We start from the raw sequence: 20,812 nt of genomic DNA on the forward strand, positions 1-20,812 counted from the left end.
CTTAGTCAAGACTCAGAGATTTTCCCCACCACTCTCTGAGTGAACCTGATGACTGTTTTAAGCCCTTCATTTTTGATGGTCTTGTCTCCCTAACAGGACGTCCTGAGGATGAGAAGTCAGTGAGGATACTGAGGGACACCGGTGGTTCCCAGTCGTTCATCCTGTCCAGTTTTCTGCCATTTAATGCTGATACCTCCTGTAATGCAAATACAATAGTGCAAGGAATTGGAATGGCATATGTACATGTACCTTTACATCATGTTCACCTAAAGTCCAAGTTGGCCTCTGGATTCTTCAAAGTTGCGGTGAGAGACTCATTCCCTGTTCAGGGGGTTGAATTTATAATGGGTAATGATCTTGCTGGAGGCAAGGTATTTCCTATTCCTGAGGTGGTGGATAATCCCAGTTGCATGATGGGTAAAGATGAAATGTTGGAATCCCATCCTGATGTGTTTGCTGTCAGTGCTCTTACCAGGTCCCAAGCTTGCAAGCTGAAAGAAGTGAACTTGAATGACTCAGTTCTTGGCTCTGCCTTGATGGAGGACAAGCTGCCAGCAGACGACCTTTCAGAATCAGCACCCCAAAAGGAGGACGTCACTCAAAAGACTGAGGTTTTTCTCCCACTATCACTGTCACATGAGAGTTTGAGCCAAGCTCAGAAAAGTGATGAGACGCTCTCTAAATGTTTTAAAAGTGTGAGTGATTCAATAAATGACAAAACCCACAGGTTTTATGTTGAGAATGGATTACTCATGAGAAAATGGATCTCAAGGCCTGCCTTGCATCAGAAGGGTATTGAGGAGGATTGGGGAATAGTACATCAAATTGTAATTCCTCAAGGTTATCGTGAACAAATACTGCAGCTGGCACATGACCACTCATGGTCAGGTCATTTGGGAATCACTAAAACCCATGACCGCATCTTGCAGCATTTCTTTTGGCCAGGCCTGAAAAAGGATGTTGCCAGGTTCTGTAGAACATGTAGCATTTGCCAAATAGTGGGTAAACCTAATCAGAGGGTACCACCTGTCCCTCTTAAGCCCATTCCTGCAGTTGGTGAGCCTTTTGAGCGTGTTCTGGTGGACTGTGTGGGTCCTCTGCCCAGAACAAAAGCTGGTAATCAATTTCTCTTGACTGTCATGTGTGTTGCCACCCGTTTCCCTGAAGCCATTCCACTAAGGAAAATCACCGCACCCACCATAACTAAAGCTCTTCTAAAGTTTTTTGCTACTTTTGGTCTGCCTAGAGTTATTCAAACTGATCAAGGCAGCAATTTTCAGTCCAAAATCTTCAAGCAGACACTACAGTCTTTTGGCATTAAACATATTCCCTCCAGTCCCTACCATCCTCAGTCACAAGGCGCTCTAGAAAGATGGCATCAGACTGTCAAGGCCATGATCTTAAATATTGTCATGAGACAAACAAAACTGGGATGAAGGACTTCCTTTTCTGCTGTTTGCAGCCCGAGCTAAACAGGAGTCACTTGGTTTCAGCCCTGCTGAACTGGTTTTTGGGCATGGTGTAAGAGGACCACTGAAGGTTCTGAAGGAACAGCTCCTGTCAGCTGACACCCAGCCACAATCTAACGTCCTTGAGTTTGTCACACAATGTCGGGAACGTCTATACCATGCTTGCTCAATAGCAAGAAAGTCTTTGTCTGCTGCCCAAGGGAAAATGAAATGGCTATATGACAAAAAGACTGTACAGCGGTCATTCGAACCAGGTGATAAAGTGCTTATGCTGGTGCCCACACCAGGCCCATCTCTTTCAGCCCAATTTGCAGGCCCATATGTGGTGAAAAGCAGAGTCAATGACACAGACTACATTGTTCATACTCCTGATAGGAGGCGCCGTCTGTGTCATATCAATATGTTGAAGCTGTTTCATTCCAGAGAAAATGACCACAAGGACACATGTGAGGACTCTCCAAAACCTACATCAATTTCTCTTGTGTCTGGAGATACTCCTCAGGATGGTTTGAAAAAGTGTGATGAAGGCCATTGTGGTAGGCTTTCAAACTCTGTTATTCTTGATTCTTTGGATGCATATCTGTCCTATCTTCCCAGTGCTGAGAAGGAGGATGTGACAGGACTGATCCAGCTGTACCCTGCGCTTTTTGGAGATGTGCCCTCTAGGACCTCGGTACTGGAGCATGACATTGACGTGGGCGTCGTCCCCATCAAACAACATCCATATCGTTGTCCCCAGTCAAGAGGGAAATGATGAAGACAGAGGTTCAGTATTTACTGGAAAATGGTTTGGCTATACAGAGTCGTAGCTCCTGGAGTTCTCCGTGTCTTCTGACACCAAAGTCAGATGGTTCACAACGTTTCTGTACAGACTTTCGAAGAGTAAATGCAGTTACAGTTCCTGATTCACATCCATTGCCTCGCATGGAAGACTGCATAGACAGCATTGGGCCAGCCACCTATATAACCAAATTAGATCTGCTGAAGGGGTACTGGCAAGTTCCCCTGACTGCCAGAGCTTCTGATATTTCAGCTTTTGTCACACCAGACCACTTCCTACAATATACAGTGATGGCATTTGGAATGCGAAATGCCCCAGCTACCTTTCAGCGACTGATGAACACTGTATTAGGAAATATTAAGAACTGTAATGTCTACTTGGATGACATTGTAATTTATTCATCATCATGGACTGATCACATTGACACTCTGAAAACTGTGTTCGCTTGTCTAGCTCAAGCATCCCTCACCTTGAATCTGGCAAAATGTGAGTTTGCCAAAGCAGTAGTGACCTACCTTGGAAAGGAAGTGGGCCATGGTCAGGTACGTCCGGTGAATGCAAAGGTGGAGGCTATCCTAAGCTACCCAGTGCCCACCACAAGACGTGAGCTCCGACGATTCTTGGGTTTGGTTGGCTACTACAGATGTTTTTGCAGGAACTTCTCCATGGTGGTGGCTCCTCTGACAAAGTTGTGTAGTCCGAAGGTACAATTCATGTGGACTACTGAATGTCAACATGCATTTGACTGTGCAAAGTCCTTTCTATGCAGCGCTCCTGTTTTGGCGGCTCCAGATTTCAACAAGACCTTCAAGCTGGAGGTAGATGCAAGCGCCACTGGAGCTGGAGCAGTGTTGCTCCAAGATGGCACAGATGACATCAGTCACCCAGTTTCCTACTACTCAGCTAAGTTCAAGCCTCATCAATTAAACTATTCTACAATTGAGAAGGAAACATTAGCCATGCTACTGGCTTTGCAGCATTTTGAAGTTTATGTGTTTTCAACAAGTCCTGTTATAGTCTATACAGACCATGACCCATTAGTCTTTCTAAATCGTATGTACAACCACAACCAGCGGTTAATGCGATGGGCTTTACTGGCCCAAGAATATAATTTGGACATCAGGCATAAGAAAGGAGCTGAAAATGTGATAGCTGATGTACTTTCCAGGATATAATGTTGCTTACCTCACTGTAGTACAACTGATGATGAAATATTCTTATTTCATGAAGGATTTTATGGGGGAGGGTGTTACGGTCACTGACCTCTAGGGGCTCTCTTTATGAGAGAGCTTCTTCTTTGTGTTTCAGTTCCACCTGGCTGCCACAGGTGAAATGTGTTGGAGCTCGTCAGCCACCCCATAAAGAGCTCCAAACCTGAGATGTCAGATCCCTTTTTCCCTGGGCCTTGATCTGGTGTGATCATGTCTGTGAACTGACTTTGTTTGAGACTTTGGATAACTTTGCTGTGAGCATTTGTGTGAAGCTTAAAGTGGTTATAATTTTGTTTTTCTTCACAGTGGAAGCTGGTAGGGGTTCTCTGCCATTTTGTTTAACTATTTTTCTCCTGTTTCTTGGTTAGTCAGGGAGTTCAGGTTTTGTACTTTGTTTTCAGTTCTCTTCTAGGAAGTGTTTTTATTTTATAATTAAAAGGGGGATGTTTTGTTTGTTGTTTTGGCCTTGGAGACCCTGAAGCTAAAAGCTTCCCTGTGCGTGTTTATTGTGACTTAGATTTTATGTTGAACTGTCAATTAAACTATCTTTTTTCTACTGAAGCCAACTGCTCCAGATATTTTATTTTGTGTTACATCCAGTGCAAGTATTTACCCTTGGTGGCCTTGGGGGGGGTTGTAACAGCATCTTAGACTCAAGCTCCTTCATGCAGCTGAAAACCGAGTGAGCACAATATTATGTCAAAGATGTTTCCCCAGCACTGACATGCCATCGCTGCCACTCAGCAGAATGGAAGATGGCGGAGTTGCACTGATGTTTGAGTTCAAATGTTTTTGTATTTCCCTACAACAACTCCCTCAGACTTTATTACTATTACTAAAGCTGGTTAGCACTGTCGCCTTAAAGTAAGATGGTACTGGTCCCAGATTGAGCTTTAATCAGCATGTAGTTTGCATGTTCTCCTGGCACATGCGTGGGTTGTCTCCTGGTTCCTCCCACAGTCCAAAAACACGATTATTTGTTTGATTGGTTACTCTACAATACAGGATGAATAAGAAAAATTGATAAAGCACTCTTTAGTGTGCCATCTACTTCTTTCTTGTTTAGTCTGAAACGTAGAGCTAAATAAACGATGTGCATCTCAATGATCAACTCAATTTTTAGAACATTTCTATTTGCTTCTGCTTGTAGAATAGTTGAAAAAAAGCACTTCCTTTGATTTTTTTTGTTCAAAAGTTACATATGTTTAAGTTTCTTTGTGTAAAAAGAATTTGAACAAGTTTAAAGTATCTTTAAATCCTCTTTTGTTGCCACCAAAGTAAAAACTTTTACTTTTTCCAGGGCTCCAGCACATTTTCCCTGTTACAATTTTGTACTTTGCAGGACTCATATTTCCAGAATCCTCAGTTCAATTTTAGCAACAGACACAAGACAATAAATACATAAAAATCTCATTTTGAATTCATGACAATTTTTAGAAAGGTCAGTCTTTAAACACGGAACTAGCAAAAACCACAGATAGATTAATTGGACGGATGAACTTTTAAACAAGGGTCTTGCTGATGCAGTCTAAGAAGAAACATTTTTCCATTTTCTGTTTTCCATACTTATCCAAACCTAGACGACACAAAGTAGAATTCAATACTTTTCCAGATTACACAGGCTATATTCTACATTATTCACATATTTTTATTCTATTCAAAATTGCATTTTTAAGATTCTTTTACAAAACTTTATCCATAGTATATAAATCCTTAATTCTTCCAGTGACTAACTGAACTAAACATATTCTCAGTTGAATTGTTATGGTAACCTATATTTTTAATCTGTTGATGAAAGCATGCATTTACAGGACTGTAGCACCCCCTGGTGGTGAGCAGTGTATGTAAAATTAATTAATACTCGGGAATAAATGGGTGATGATTAGTCAATTTAAGACAATGCTATTAAGCATGATGCTACAGAAATGTAAATACATAGAAGAAACTGAAAACAGAAAATTATACAATAAATGGCAAATAAGAACGCAAGAAAACTCACCTGCAGATTTAGGCAAAAATCTGACTTCCTCCAACTTCTGTACATCTGTGTTTATTCTGTGCAAATCTGTGTCTTTAGTAGCAAAGCAGTTCAGCAGTTTGTGTTCGATGTTTTCCCCATAGTCTGTTTCTGTCCTGCTTTCCACCGCCACAGCTACGAGGCCAAACCGTTCCAGGTTGTGAGCACAGTTGTCCTCCAGGATAAATGTAGTGGCTTCAGACTGAACTAGTGGTCCCTCTGAGAGTCTCCTCTCCGCTATATCAGCCACTGTCTGGCACACGTCTTTTGTTACAAAGTCAATGGGAGGCAAGTGCCCCCTTTTAGTTTCAGTTGTGTTCAGCTCTGATTGCTGATGTTTATCTACACCACCAGCAGCCTCTTCTGAGAGACTAGACACACTCTCTATCCACTTTACTCTCCTGCCTGAAAGTTCAAGGCTCTCTGCCTCATTGGCACCAACATCCCAGATAGCTTCGTCTTCATTATGTGCACTTGATGAGTTCACTGTCTCTTTACGTTCATCAGAGAAGGGTAATAGAGTGTGACAAGCTGCAGAATGGGAATCAGGCTCCTCTGTTGTCGAGGGAAACGTTTCATCAGGGGCTTCGACGTCTTTGAATTGACTGAGCATGAAAGCTGGCTTTAATATACCTGCAGATCTTTGGGAGAAAAACAACAATTAGCATAGAAATTTGAGCATTGCAACTGTAAGGTTCCCTTTCTCTGCTTCTTACCTGTTGCAGGGGGAAGTTTGTTGATCAGACAGACAGTTTGGTAGTTGGAGAGAAAAGGAAACTGTGTCGTGTGGGTAGAAGGATGATTCTGTCTCCTGAGAGGATGACACCACCTGTCTGGGAAAGTGAGGAGGGGGGTCTGGGCACAATCTGTGGGAGTCTGTCTGGAAATGCTGATGATCGGGGAACGCCAGAGGAGTTTTCTTCTGGAGAGAGGATTGACCATTGGCAGGAATCTGATGACTCTGTGTCTCGTTGGTAGAGTTATGGTTACGGATGGGCCTGGATCGCAGCAACACAGAATAATACAAGTAGGTATTCTAACATTGTGCAATATCACCTTGAATAGGAGTATCCAGAGATTACTTACTTACACTTATTTAGCAACCCAGAACAGGGATTAAAACTTGGAACCTAGAAAAACAACCTTAGCAACTACTTTTTAGACTCCTATTCGTCCACACCAGAAAAGGAATTAGACCAGAGGATACTTCCTAAGACCTTATCTACCAACCCTGAATAGGAGTATCTAGTTTATTTACTTTGGATCAACATTATTAGCTTTTTCTTCTTTTGCTCTTTCCCTTGGTTTGTTATTTTGTTTGTATTTCCTTTTAATTCCTGTAAAGCACTTTGTATTGCCTTGTTGCTGAAAATGTGCTATATAAATAAAATGACCTTTACTACAGTAATATAACTTATTTATGAACCCTAGTTATGACATAGAAGAGCCGGTAAAAAGTACTGACATTTTCCAACAAAGCAAAACAAAACAATATATTTTATTCAGATTTGAAGTGTTAGATCAATGCAAAGAAGTATATTTTTGTGAAACTTAAAAGAAAATAATGTGTAATTTTTATGAGCCATTTGATTCATGTGCGTTAAGGGAAGAAATGCATCTAAAAGTAACAAGATTGTAGCTCTCAAGGATTGCAGTAGGGCATCTCTAAGAGGAACCCTATTTTGTTAGATATGATCCACAGCTTATCACCACAGGAACATAGACCAATAAATCAAGAGCTGTGCTTTTTGACAAACAAGTGAATGGATTACAGTAAATGAGGCCCCAATCAGACTGTCTTCTGCTCCATCCTGTTATCACTTCGATGCCTCTAAATAAAATCCAGAGCAATTATAAGCTTTAATTAGACACCAGAGTCCAGCTCTGTATATTTTAAAATCAGTATAAAATGCTGGTGTTCTGTGAAGGCCTCAGGTTGTTATATCTCAGAGATCTCTGTTCAATACATCATCTGAAAATGGAAGGAGAGGCACAGCTGCAAACTTACCAGGACCTGGCCCCAACAATTATTTTCCATCAGATTAGGACAAAATTGATATTGGCCTTTATATAAAATGTTGTGTTTGAAAATACCGCACACCTTCCCCACATGATGAAGCTTGATGATGTGGGAATGTTTTTCTTCTTAGTAGAAAGACTAACAAGAAAATTGTCCTAATATACAGTCAGAGCTACAATGCAAAGGTTTAAATCCAAGCATGTTAAAGTGTAAAAATGGAAAAGTCCAGATATAAACCCAGCTCAGACAATATGACAAATCCTGTGTCTTGTATAGACACAAATGCTGTCTGTCCTCTCTAGCGGTGATTGTGTTATGTTACTTTAAGCCACTGCCCTACATTACAAAAAAGAATGGGGATAAATGATGGGCCAAGATCTGCAAACCTAGTAAAAACACACCGCAATAACATGCAGCTATTTGTTGCAAAAGTTAAATCTACCAGAATTGAGAAAAGAGGCTACAAATGTACACCACACTACTTCTTTTTACTCACAAAACATTTTGAAAATCTTTTCTTTCCTTCCACTTCACAGGAAGACACTACTTCATGTTGTTCTATCAAGTACAATCTAGGTTGGTGACACAGCAAAAAAATGATTAAAAAAACTACCCATCATGACTTTGCAATATTTGAGCTCTATTGACATTGGACATGGTGTGAAAAGAGTCGATAGCAGTTATCGCTGAACTTTGGTCTAGCTAGGTATTTTATGGTTGATAATCAGCAATCTAATGGCCTCCAGTAGTTTATGTTACTCAGATGGAGCCAAATTCTGCTCTGCTGAGTCATGGCCGGATTACCCAAAGGCCATCTTTTTAAGAGAGGTGCAAACTAATAAACTATATTTATTTATGTTTCTAATTTCATCTGACTTACCAACAGGAGAAATTGTCTTTACTTTCCAACTGACTGCAGCTGCTTGGAGTCCATGACTCCACATGGGCGTAATTACACCTTTCCACTAACATAAAAACACAGTGTAAGTAAATCCAAATACATAACAGTTTATGACTTGTATGTAGGTCAGAATAAGCAAAAGCATTTCTGTACTGATTATTCAGTTGCCTTGCTTCATCACAAACATCTACAAAATGTACAAGCGGAATAACATGTTAAATAATAGTAGTGCTTAAAGTACATATATAGTCTAAAACATCAGTTATGGCAGGGACCCAAAATGGATAGGAAATCTTATTTGCACACCAACGTAATGCTTATTTCTACTCTTGACTAACTTTGCCTGCGACTGCTGGAGGAGTGCAGATTACACCTGCGCTGATCCTGATTCTCGGCCCGTAGAGCTGCCAGGATCTTCAGGGCCGCCTGGGAGAGTGGACCAGCGTACAACCTGCCACTTGACAGCTCCATCTGCTTCCTAACACAGTGTCTGCTTCCTGTTGGTCTTTGGCTCCAGCTTTTACAGGGCAAAAGGGACAAAAAAATATATTTCAGTGCTACACAGACCTGAAATCTTAATGAACCAAACCTTTTGAAAAAACTGATCCCCTCCTCGCCTTTGGTGGAGTTGCACCAAGAACCACTGAAGCAAATCCCTTTTTTTAAAAAGGGATTTGCTTCTTTGTGATTTTAAGATCACAAAGATCTTAAAAAAAATATGTGTGGGAACAAAATTATAAATATTAACACTCCATGTTGATTCAACTGAATTTTAATTAACAGATAAACATAAACAAGTCGAGTAGGATAACAGGAAGATATGGATATGAAACAAAGTTGTTTTTTTTGTTAGCTTTTTTTTTTTTTTGAAATACCACAATATTTAAACAGAACTGCTCAATTTTCCCAAATTAATCATTATTGCCTTCACAAAAGAACAGTGGTTCAAACTTCCAATAGAGTCATCTCTATGGTCCAAAAGAGTAATAAGTCCTTATTGTCATTAGCAGGGACAGAAGAGGAGCTGAGACGACTGGAAGAGGTCCTCATGGTTTCACTGGTCTTTTCTGTTTGGTATCTTGTTCTCCAGATCTTCCACTACTTTCTGCAGAAGTCGTGTGTCCAAGTGGAAGAAGATGTACAATTCCCTTTCCTGCCGGAGCAAGGGATTGCGTTCTAGCTGAGAGCGCTTTGCCTTGACTTCTCCCAGGATTTCCTGCATCACTTGTTGTAGATTCTTCAACTGAGAATCAACTTCTACAAGTTTCAGTGTCAGTTCCTGTCCAGGGGGAGGAGAGCCATATGAGAAAAGTACATAAGGATCAATCTAATCAAACTATTTAAAAAAATGTTTTAGGTTTTTCACAAGTATTTTTCTAAACAAATGTTCCACATTCACCACTTTACATGGGCTGTTAACTAGGCAAGAGCTATTATTTTATTTGAAAACACAAAAAATAGCTTGAAAGTGTTTTTCTAACTGCAAGTTTTCTACACACATCTTAGTTCCTGTGTGTTCTTCTCCACAAGGCAGCCTGATGGGAACCTGTTCATGACTTGGCAGAAAATACTCTAAATGCAGCTCAGTAACACATGCCAACAAAACTGATGACTCACCACTACTAAGCAGTACAATGTCCACGTTTTAAGGATGTTTATCTACAAGTAAGACAAACAGCTTGGTGCCTTAGGAATTTTTTTTTATTTTTTATTACATAGATCCGCAGTGTTCTGTCTCCCCATTATAGTCATGACAAGGTTGGTCCAGACAATAAAAAGATGAACAATCACTTATTGAAGCTATAGTACTACTACATTCTGGCAAACAAGACTGTACAAAATTTTAATTACTGTTTAATTAACTAGTTAGTCATAATCAAACAATGATTCTAGGGGGAAATAAATATTTCCTTCTTCCACAGTAAATAATTAATTATACCAATTAATTCAGAAACTTGGCTATATGTTTAACAGAAATAACACAGATTTTCTCTAGAGACTCCCTTATTATCCAGAACCGTATAACCCAAAGTGTGACACTGCACCACACAGGAGCCAATAAAAAGAATGGTACTACCAGCTTCCCTCACCCAGAGTGACCAATGATTGTAAAATGAACAGACTCACGTTAAGAGCTGGGAATAAAGCATGGCAGATTAAGAGAAGTGAAAAGAAAAACACCCACCTGTGCATTGGGACAAAGAGAGTCCTGGTCTGCAGTGGCCGTTGGACGTACCTGAGGGCCTAAGAGCAACTGCTGAACTTCAGTGTATGTGGCCCTGTGGAGCGCTTCGCAGTCGCTATACAGACGAGCGGCCATGTACTGCTGTTCACGACAGGCACTAGCTACTGAGTCTCGGCTCAACTGGATGTTGGTCTTTAGGTTTTGGGCCGCTTGATCCAAACCTTGATACGTTCGAAAAGGCTCTGATCGACCGCAGTCTGAGTCATGGTCAAGGATCTGAAGAAGTCTGAGAAGAAAAAGCAACATACAAGAATGAGACATCATTTGTTAAAAGGCAAGTTGTGGTTGGCAAGGAAAATCTGTAGTTGTAGCAGCACAGAATTGCATAAGCTCATACCAAACATGTTACCAAATGGTTATTTTTACATCTACCAGAAGATGTGACTTAAAGCAGTGGTCCCCAACCACCGGGCCGCACAAGAAATAATTAAATATGTCCGTTCTATGTATTGAGTCTGGAGGAGCTTTTATTTTAAAAATCCTAAACCGGATGCTGTCGGTTACATCTTGCGCTCCAACATGCAGCAGAATGAGTAAGAAACAACAGCATCGGTCTCGATCGCCCCCCCATCTGCAGAAAATTTAAGAAAGGTTGACCGGTCCGCTCTACTAAAAAGGTTGGGGACCACTGACTTAAAGAACAAAACTAAGTGATACACGTACAAGCAAAATCCTGACATTTGAAACACAAATTCCAGCTTAAAAGTTGTTCTAAAGCAAATGTCAAAGACAAAGACAGTAACCCACTCCAGAGCCAAAGATTAGAAAATAAAACACATTCTTTGCTTAGTTTTGCTGAAATTCTGCATGGTTTTTGCAATGTTGTTTAATCCCGTCCAGTTTAGTAAGTGAAGACTATCCACACTATATTTCAAACTCTGGTCACTGATCTTTTTCTCCCTGAAACTGAAAAAAGTCTTACCTGCATAAGGCAACATCCTGGGAGCTAATGATTGGGTTGGGTCTCGGGTTGATAACCAGGTCTGGGTGAGCCAAGGACTCTATTCGCAGAGATGCTGCCTTGTCTTCCTCAGACAGTCTGCTATCAATTTCCATCAGCTGATTCTGGCAGCACTTCCATCTTCTAAACTCCAGCTCATGAGCCAAGAGGAGCAAGTCAAAGGACACTTTCTGACGAAGTAAATAGTCACGCACCTATGCGATGAGATTGATCTTAATCAGTTATTAAATTGTGAAGCACATTTCTAGTATCACAAAATAGCAATTTATTTTGACAGGGAAATTGATAATATAGTGGATAACATATGGCTAAATATGACATAAAGCTTTCAGAACTCCTGTTAGGTACTGCAAAAAGACTTTCAGACTGCTGTGAAGGTCCACCTTCCAGCAGGTGGACCTGCAATGTCCAACCAGACATGTAACCAGAGTTAAAATGAAAAAGCTTAGATCAAAGCACATTCAATTTATCATATCTAGATATCAATATAATTGAGACTAAGTTCCCAGACTTGAAAACTGATGTTCAGAGATACTCTCTATCCAATGAAGACTGGAATTGTTTTTGCAGAAAAAAAGCAAAGACTTAAATTTCCAGATCCGAAATGTTGGTAGAGATCTACTCCAAATCATTTGAAGTGGAGCAAAAAGTGGGTCTAGAAAATTTTAACACAACATACGAATTGTTTGATCCTTGGCCCACGAACGGATTAACAAGCATCACATGAATCCTAATATGGTATTTCAGAGTATATTGACCTTCCCAAAGTGTTAAATAATGTGAAATCAGTATATTAAGCGACTCACCTGGTCCTGCCTAGAAATGTAGTAGTTTTGCCTGGCAAGTTGTAGTGCTAGGTCTCCCCTCACCACAGGAACATTCAGCAGCCTGGCCGACTCTCTAAGAGCAGAAGGCACCGGTCCATTAAGCAGTGCTTCTAGCTCAGCCTCCACAGCTTGCAGCTCTTTCTTAGTAACGACATCACGCATGTGCAGGGAGGAAGAAGTTGAAATGCTCTGCGAGGATGACAATAACAGACACAAAGGTAAGTTTTAAAGACAAATCAGGATCAACAAAGCTTTAGTATTAATTTGTTCACAGCACATCACCTTAATTTATTTTACCTTTGTATGACGAGCCTTTTCTGAGAGCCAGTCCAAGCCAGCCTTGACAGCCTTCTCTTCTGCCAAAGCCTGCATCAGCTGGTGCTCAGCCACAATATGCGACCACTGAAGTCGGGCCATTTCTGTCCTCCTCTGCTCAACCACGCGACCTCCACTTGATTCACTTTTATAATCAGTATTCTTCTCCTTTTCATCTTCATAAGAGCTGAGGTCAAGCACCTGGAAGTGCTCAGAACATGATGCTTCGACAATGTCCGATATGCCATGAAAAAAATGCTTCTGAGTGAAGGCAGTGAGCGTTTTTGTGTTGAGCGCCTCCTGATTTAAGTAGGGATCCAAAGACAGCTGAGAGAGGAGAACTTTCGGCTTTTGGGAAATGGAAGGTTTTAACTGGTCCGCTTTTTGTCTAGCTTCTGGCTGAGGGAGGAACGATCCAACCCTGCCAACCTCATCTCTTAGGTTTTGCAACACTGCGTTGGTGTCAGCATTCTCTGCTCCAATTGACGCAATAGCTTCCTTAAGCTTGCATGCAGCATGGTCCAGCTCAGCACCAAGTTGCAAGTCAACATCCGCATGGGATGTGGCTGCCACCTGCAGCTTGTTGTAGCGCCGCTGTTTTAACTCCTTCTCTTTACACAGCGCCTGGATTTCTGCCTCCAAGTCTTCTATAACGAAATCCCCCTCCACCACAAACACAGAGGACGAAGAACGATGTCCCAAGATGTTTGTGCTGCTCCCATCAGACGGCCCGATGGTTTTGAGAACCTCTGCCAGAGACGTTTCATCCAGGATATGTTTGCCAGACTTCTGCAACTCCTGAAACGCAACCGCCTCCTCTGTGGTCAGAACGTTCCTTTGGTTGAGGGTGCGACAGACGAAGCGCAAGAAATGAAGGTTCTCCGGGGCGCAGTCGAACAGCCAATCAAACTCAGAAGCCTGCAGTGAAGCTGAACCAGGATATCCCAGACGGCCCAGGGCCTCCACAAACTGGGCACCGTTTAACATGTTTAACCTTACACTGTGCTGCTCAGTCATCCAGCAGCACAATGCATAACAAGAGTAATGACAGTCAGAAGAGACATTGAAATAAATAAATGCATTAATGAGCTTTTGAATTTAGATTAAGCACATGTTTATTAAAGATTAAATTAAGCTGATCAAGCAAAAGATGGCCAATTTCCATCTGTAGCTCACTGGCTGGAGAGTATCTCCAAATATTACATTCACTGTCTATGAAAGTTAAGTTCATGCTAAGTATTATTTTTGACTCTTTCGACTGTTTAATAATAACCACCTAAGTAGGTCAGTATAATGTATATACATACACATATACACACACACACATGATTTTACATCCTATGATAATTAGCAGGTCTGATACTTTGTAGAAAAAAATAGAATTGAAACTTCACTAGATGCAAAGGCAAGTTAAGTCTGTCAGAGGTATAAAAAACGAAACTTTAGGCAAAGTTAGTGCGTCTTTGTATATTCTTCATTTGATATTATCGGTATCCTGGCGAGAAGATGTCTAAATGTCATACAATTAACTGGTTATCATTACATGAACACAACAAGGCCAAACTGTTCACATGACGCAGTCGATTAAAACTCTGCGTTGGCACAAATACTGACGTCTAAACATGCGTAATACTCGAAACGAAACATTTAAACATCAAATTATTATACATTAGGTGTCAAAATATAAACGTAACACCATTTATGATAAAATGAAAGGTCGTAATGACGAGTTTAGCAACAAACGTTGGCAACTAGCTTGAAAGCTACAAAAAGACAGCTGTAGCGCGTGAGACTGTAGGTGACTAGATTGACAGGTATAATGAGTTTAACCCTTTGGTTTTGTTTGAACTCAATACTTACAGTTCGACTCAAAATGATCCAATTTTATCCGTTAAAAGTTTCAACGAAAGCCTTCCTCGCGCCAACTTTCCAAACTGAACGTCTTGACGTTTTGCGTCATACGTAAAAGGCTGACCTGCTTATTCAACCAATCACATTAGTGTGGGGGAAAGCTCGTGTTCCGCCCACTACTGCAAATAAATAAATGAAGTTACAATCTGACTTATCTCACAACCTCTGCTTATTTAGCAGCTCTTCTGTGAGACTATAGCTACTACTAATACTTCTGGTAAGTCGGTAAAAACACTAAAACATGTACAGTGAATTGTTTTTGGTTTTGCTGTTTTAATTGAAGCATTTTTAAGTCGTTTATACTATCTTGTCACCTGTTAAATTTAGATTCTCTACAAAATATAATTCGCAATTTTTTGACGTACAACCTGAAAAATAAGTGCTTCATATGAGTCTCTTGTTGTTTTTTTTTTGTTTTTGTTTGTTTGTTTGTTTGTTTCTTTACACCTATCTCAGTTTTTATTCTGTTAATTGAACACGATTTTTATAATCCTTTTGAGTGTTTCATTTTTAACCAGGTAATAAATTACCACTACTTTCATGTGATTCTGCCTGTTTGATCTCTCTCCGCAGCCCTGAGTAAGTCACCATGGTTCAGGCTAAGTCATGGGTTATGGTCAAGCATTTCGATGGCTTCCCAAAGAACAGCGACTTCCAGCTCAAGGTGGAGGAGGTACCTGAGCCTAAAGACGGAGGCAAGAATAGATCCCTCATTCTGTGTCTGCAAGACTGAAGAACAGCAAAAAAGTTATTTGTCTCTAATGTTGCTTATTCTAATAAAATGTGATCCATCTTGGTTTTGTTACAGAGGTGCTGATAGAAGCGGTATTTCTCAGTGTGGATCCATACATGAGGTACAATGACATGCATCCAGATTTGACAATATTACCAGTTGTTACTAAATCACCTCAGAATAACTTAATTATCATGCATTAAGTCTATATTTCTCTTTTATTCAGACCTTTCAGCAAACTCTACATGAAGGAAGGGGATGTTATGATCGGAACTCAAGTGGCAAAGTAAGGAAAACTTTCTTAGACTCAGAAAAGGCCCTTTGTTGACAGATTTTAAATGTGTACATAAAAGAACTTTAAATTATGTTCACTTCCTATTTCAAGAATATAATATCAGTTTTCCACATCCTATATATACAAAGGTTTTGATTCATGAACACTAGGTATATTGTTCAGTAATGCCAGTAAAAGTTCCACATTAGTTTTGCTTTTAGCAAACTAATGTCTTTGCTTTCTCAGAGGATTTTAAGAACTGTATTACTAAAATATTCTTTCTTTTGAATGCTTTTATGTATTGCAAAAAGACATTTCTATTTATAAATCTACGCCTGTCCCGAATGAACGCTTTGAACTTTTCACTTATGGTGCTTAACATGTGTAACAGGGTTGTTATCAGGTGAAGGCGGAGCAACTCGTAGTAGAGTCCTTTGTTTGCAAGCCATTAAGTGTAGCAGCATGATTTATGTGAAGGAGCATTGCCTCGTATAAAAAAATATATAACCTTTGTGCATACTGCGGTCCTATTCAAGTAGTAGCAAATTTATTCTATTCTCATCCATCATGAAAAAAAAAGTTAAGTAAGCTAATTTCCAGCAGAGTCTAGCTAGTACTTACACAGTTTTAGAAAAATATTTTGATGATATTGGAGTTTTTATTTTTATAGAAGTGTTTATATTCCATGCTGCTATAGTATAAGTTATAAATTTAAAAGAAATAAAAGTTGGTTATTACATTTCTAAACTTTTTAGGAAGCTGAACTTAGTTTTCTATTCTTGGTAGACAGTTTATTACCATGACATGCTTTTTAATTTAACGCTATCCAGCCTTGTAAGCTGCAAAACAATAACCGTTCACACAGAAGAACATATCAGGGAATCTGCTCCATCTGTTATAGGATTATATTGATTGACCTTTAATACAGATTAACTCAACAATTCATAATACCCTTCTCTTTCTTGGAAATAACACTTCTAAAGGTTTCCTCTGTACAACAGTGGACACAGAAAGTGTGTACGGCTCTGTGAAAATGTCGAATGAGATAAATGACTTCAAAACATAAAAAGACCTACATTCTGGACAAACAAATCTGTTATGGGAGGCAAATAATAAATCAATAAAGCGTGCAATAAATTTGCACACACCTAAACTAATATGTACCTTGCTGAAGCACCGTCTCATTCAATTCCAGCTTTCAGTCGTCTTTGGTAGGAGTCTATCAAGATCCCACATCTTGACTTGCCAGTACTTGATCACTCTGATTGTGTGGGCCTCTAATTTCCACAACCATATTCAGGTGAATCTGTGGATTTTCTGTTGGATTTACATCCGCTCTCTGGCTTGAAGATAAATAACCCCATGAGCATCAAGCTGCCACCAACATATTTCAGAGTGTTGTTGTTTTTTTTGTGTAAAACATCCCTTTTTAGAATCGCAACCCAAAACTTGATGACATGATGACAGCAGGCTGCACGTATAGAGGCCATTACTTCTTGATGCAGACATCTGAATAAAAGCAACAAGTGGCACAAAATCTTTTTGATCATTTGTAACCGAACAGCTGTAGAGTATCATCGAGATGAATAGTCAGACTTTTTTCACTACTCTGTCTGTTTTTCCCTTACTCGATTTTTAACTAATGCAAATGTACCCCATTAACTCAAACACACTTCCAAGAAAGTACAGCTAGTACTGAATTGAACTAAGTTGTAGTTTTAAATTGCACAATGTGAATAGATCTCGAATCACTATCCAACAACTGCTGGCTACTGTTATTTGTAGATTAAGAATCTTAAGGCACTTTACTGTTTTTCTGTTTTAAATTTTTTTTAAATGTGTCAAACACGTCACATTAGTCGGCTCCACACTGAGTGAAGTTGCTTGCTAGAAAGCTGACTTGTTTTTAGTTTGTTTTTTTTTTATGTTTTTTCTTTTTTGTTTTTCATTTTTGCATAGGGTGATCCAAAGTAAAAACTCAGCATTTCCTGTGGGAAGTCACGTTGTGAGTAGCTGTGGATGGAAAACTCACGCCACCAGTGATGGGAAGGACCTCACTCTCCTCATGGCTGACTGGCCCAAGAACGTGCCGATGTCGCTGGCTCTGGGTGCCATCGGCATGCCTGGGTAAGACGGGTGTTAGCTTTGTTACATTTGTTTTAAGGTAAACAGGAACAATTGAGTTACTTGATCTGACTGCCAGGATTATAGTATTATAGACATAAAATAGAAGTTTCATTTTCAAAAGGATAGTGATGCATTAAAGCTTTAAGTTCAGGGAGTATAATTGCCATGAGTGCTAAAAAACAAATAGGGAAATAGATTCTGTAATCTGCAACTGTTGATTCCAGCAAAAGAGGAATATAATCTATACACTGTAGAGGTTGATGACTAACTCTGTTATGGAAAAAAAAAAAAGTTACAAGCTTCTATGCGTGTCAGGAAAAACTCTGATTTTAGAAAAATCTGTTTTCCCATTCCCTCCTGCCTGCAGACTGACAGCTCTGTACGGCGTTGAAGCCGTTTTGAAAGTGCAAAAAGGCGAGACTCTGCTGGTGAACGCCGCAGCCGGAGCTGTGGGCACCGTGGTGGGACAGATCGGCAAGATCCATGGCTGCAAGGTGGTGGGTTCAGCCGGGTCAGACGCCAAAGTGGCTTACCTGAAAGAGCTGGGCTTTGATGAGGCTTTCAACTACAAAACTGTCCCGTCCCTGGAGGAGGCGCTGAAGAAGGCAGCTCCAGAAGGATATGACTGCTTCTTTGAAAATGTAAGCTGGTATAGCTCCAAATGTCTTTAAACTCCTCCTGTTTTGAAATCTTGTTTCTAACTTGTTGTGGTTTTGTCCTACTTTTAGGTTGGGGGTCAGTTTTCAACATTTGCCCTGCAGCAGATGAAGGAGTTTGGTAGAATAGCTGTGTGCGGCGGTATCTCCACGTACCACGACGCTGCGTACCAAACAGGTGTGTCCCTGTCAAAACTTCAAAAACATTCATACCCTTTTAAAGCTTTTGTTTTGTTGTTGTTTTTGGTCTTATATCTACCCTAAACTTTAGTGTTTTTTATTGGAATTTGTAACAGAGCAACAAAAAGCAGTGAACAAACGGTAACAAAACTGGTGTATATTTTTCAAATTGTTAAAAAAACTTAAGTGTGAAGTTCATAAGTATTCAGCCTTTTCACTCTGATACTTCTGAATAAAATTCTGTGAAAACAGCAGGATCTTTCAAAGCTTTAGTGAACAACCAGGATCATGAAGACCAAGGATCACAACAGACCCGAATAACAAGTTTCAATTGCAGATTACCACAAGCCATGTACAGTCCTGGATAGAAACATGTTGCAAATTTTACTTTTTTAGCCCAAAGTTGCAGATTTTATTTTTTTTTTTCCAACCAGATTTTGTTAGAAATAGATGGATTTTGATGGAGGTCTTTTCACCTTTCACTTTTCTGCCATCCTATTGTTTTTAGGTAGAACGCAATGTCATTTTTAAAGCCCATTCACCTATGTTTTACAAAATGGTAAATAAAAACATTTTCCAAGTAACTTGGCAGAGTTTAGACGTAACTCCAAATGAGAAGTTGAGGCTACGCTTGAAAACTGGGGTTCTCTCGTGTTTCAGTATCACCCAGGTTGGGCTATTTTTGTAAAGAAAAATGAGCTGAATATTTCTATATCTATATCCAAAACTAGAAGAGACGTTTCCCTAAAACACTGATAAGTACATTGGTACTGAAAGCTGGTCATAGCAGTGACTCAAGGAGCTGAACATAAATAAACGGCAGATTTTTATTTATGGAAATCTTCAGAAGTGTTACGATTTCCTTTTATGCCACAGTTAATTATACTCATACATTTCAATAAGACATGTCAAAGTTCGTGCTTGTAATGTACCAAAATGTGAACTTTTTAAAAAAAAAAAAAAAAACGTATTACCGTAAATATTAAAGGCACTGTGCATTATGCTTTTCAAAATGTTTACATATTTTGTACACTAGAGGGCGACCTGGACTTGCTAAACTTCAACAAAAGCTGTGTATTATGCAGAATCCAGCTCTTGTTTCAGCTTTATAATGTTGGATATATCTTTCCCAGGGCCATACCCTCTAACCACCATAAACTGGAAGCAGGTTAAGATAGAAGGCTTCATGCAAAGTAGGTGGCAGAGCGACCATCCCCAGGGGCTCAAGAAACTGATGGGGTGGTACAAAGAGGTATTATTGCTTCTCGCGCTTTTCCGTGAATATTTAAGCCACGTGTCCTTCCATGTGGGCGTAATGTCTGCGTTGTGCCTCCGCAGGGGAAGCTGAAGAGTCGGGAGCACGTCACCAAAGGCTTTGAAAACATGCCAGCTGCTTTCATGGGGATGCTGCAGGGAGAAAACATCGGCAAGGCTATCGTCACTGTTTGATGCCTCACCAAGGGAGGGACCTTCTTACAGAACGCACTCACAGTTTGACAGAGCAATAATAATTATTTATGATTACCCCAGAAATAAAGTAACTACAAACGTCAAGCTATTAGTCATTAATGATTTTTAAAATGTAAAAAATCTTCTTATATTCTTGTGCCTTCATGTGCAGTGTGAATGTTATGTCGCTGCACTGACATAATAATTATTCAATATGTATTCACTGTGAGGTTTTGTATTGATTAATAAATGTTTTTGTTTTGTTCCCAGCAGAATGTCCTGTGTGTAATAACTTTCCTCAGTGTCTGAATTGATGTAAAATACTGTCAGGGGCAGGTGCCTGAAATATTAGCATGAGCTCAGTTACGCTTTTGTTGCCAGCGGCTGCCTTTTGTCTGAACAGTAAAAAGACTGCACAATTGAATTTCATTGGGTTGGGGAGATGCTGAGCATCGGGTTCAGGGAAAACACAGGTTGTCCTTCAGGATTGATGTGGATATGAAATTGGCTCTCAAGGCCCCAGGTCCAAGTGGTTTTGTGCATTTGTTTTTTTCAATTACAAATTATTTTTAACTCCACTGCATTTAAACAAATACATTATTAGGGAATACTATTTTTTATTTTTTTTTTGTCGGTACATTATTTGAAAATAAAAATCCAAAGTGTGCAAGATTTGCTTCTGAATGCCAAAAATCCTAAATTGTTTTGGTATTCACATCCTTTGAAAATGGATGT

The 20,812-nt window shown here is 39.8% G+C and overlaps 2 protein-coding genes across 10 annotated transcripts in view; one reads left to right on the forward strand and one right to left on the reverse strand.

Annotated features, from left to right (window-relative positions):
- LOC122820373 (DNA polymerase nu-like) overlaps positions 1-14,708 on the reverse strand; it is a 65,251-nt gene extending 50,543 nt beyond the window's left edge. For 3 of the 9 annotated variants that reach the window (XM_044097738.1, XM_044097737.1, XM_044097736.1), the window contains exons 1-5: positions 14,608-14,699; positions 8,738-8,916; positions 8,379-8,463; positions 6,195-6,476; positions 5,461-6,119 (exon numbers count right to left, since the gene is read on the reverse strand). In XM_044097738.1, the coding sequence (XP_043953673.1) occupies positions 5,461-6,119; positions 6,195-6,476; positions 8,379-8,463; positions 8,738-8,870 (1,159 nt within the window). In that variant the 5' untranslated portion in view covers positions 8,871-8,916; positions 14,608-14,699. Of the gene's footprint in view, positions 1-5,460; positions 6,120-6,194; positions 6,477-8,378; positions 8,464-8,737; positions 8,917-9,155; positions 9,679-10,584; positions 10,871-11,566; positions 11,800-12,411; positions 12,622-12,729; positions 13,765-14,607 lie in introns of those variants that run through there. The other 6 variants (XR_006368780.1, XR_006368779.1, XM_044097740.1 and 3 more) reach the window with 5 other exon arrangements.
- A 74-nt stretch (positions 14,709-14,782) lies between these two features.
- LOC122820375 (prostaglandin reductase 1-like) lies at positions 14,783-20,347 on the forward strand. The gene is made up of 9 exons (XM_044097744.1): positions 14,783-14,875; positions 15,232-15,353; positions 15,467-15,512; positions 15,618-15,677; positions 17,625-17,792; positions 18,160-18,433; positions 18,521-18,626; positions 19,762-19,880; positions 19,967-20,347. The coding sequence occupies exons 2-9, from the start codon at positions 15,248-15,250 to the stop codon at positions 20,075-20,077; spliced, it is 990 nt and encodes a 329-aa protein (XP_043953679.1). The 5' UTR covers positions 14,783-14,875; positions 15,232-15,247; the 3' UTR covers positions 20,078-20,347.
- The last annotated feature ends 465 nt before the right edge of the window (positions 20,348-20,812 follow it).

Source organism: Gambusia affinis, linkage group LG18 (assembly GCF_019740435.1).
Source record: "Gambusia affinis linkage group LG18, SWU_Gaff_1.0, whole genome shotgun sequence".
In the NCBI taxonomy this organism is placed as follows: domain Eukaryota; kingdom Metazoa; phylum Chordata; class Actinopteri; order Cyprinodontiformes; family Poeciliidae; genus Gambusia; species Gambusia affinis.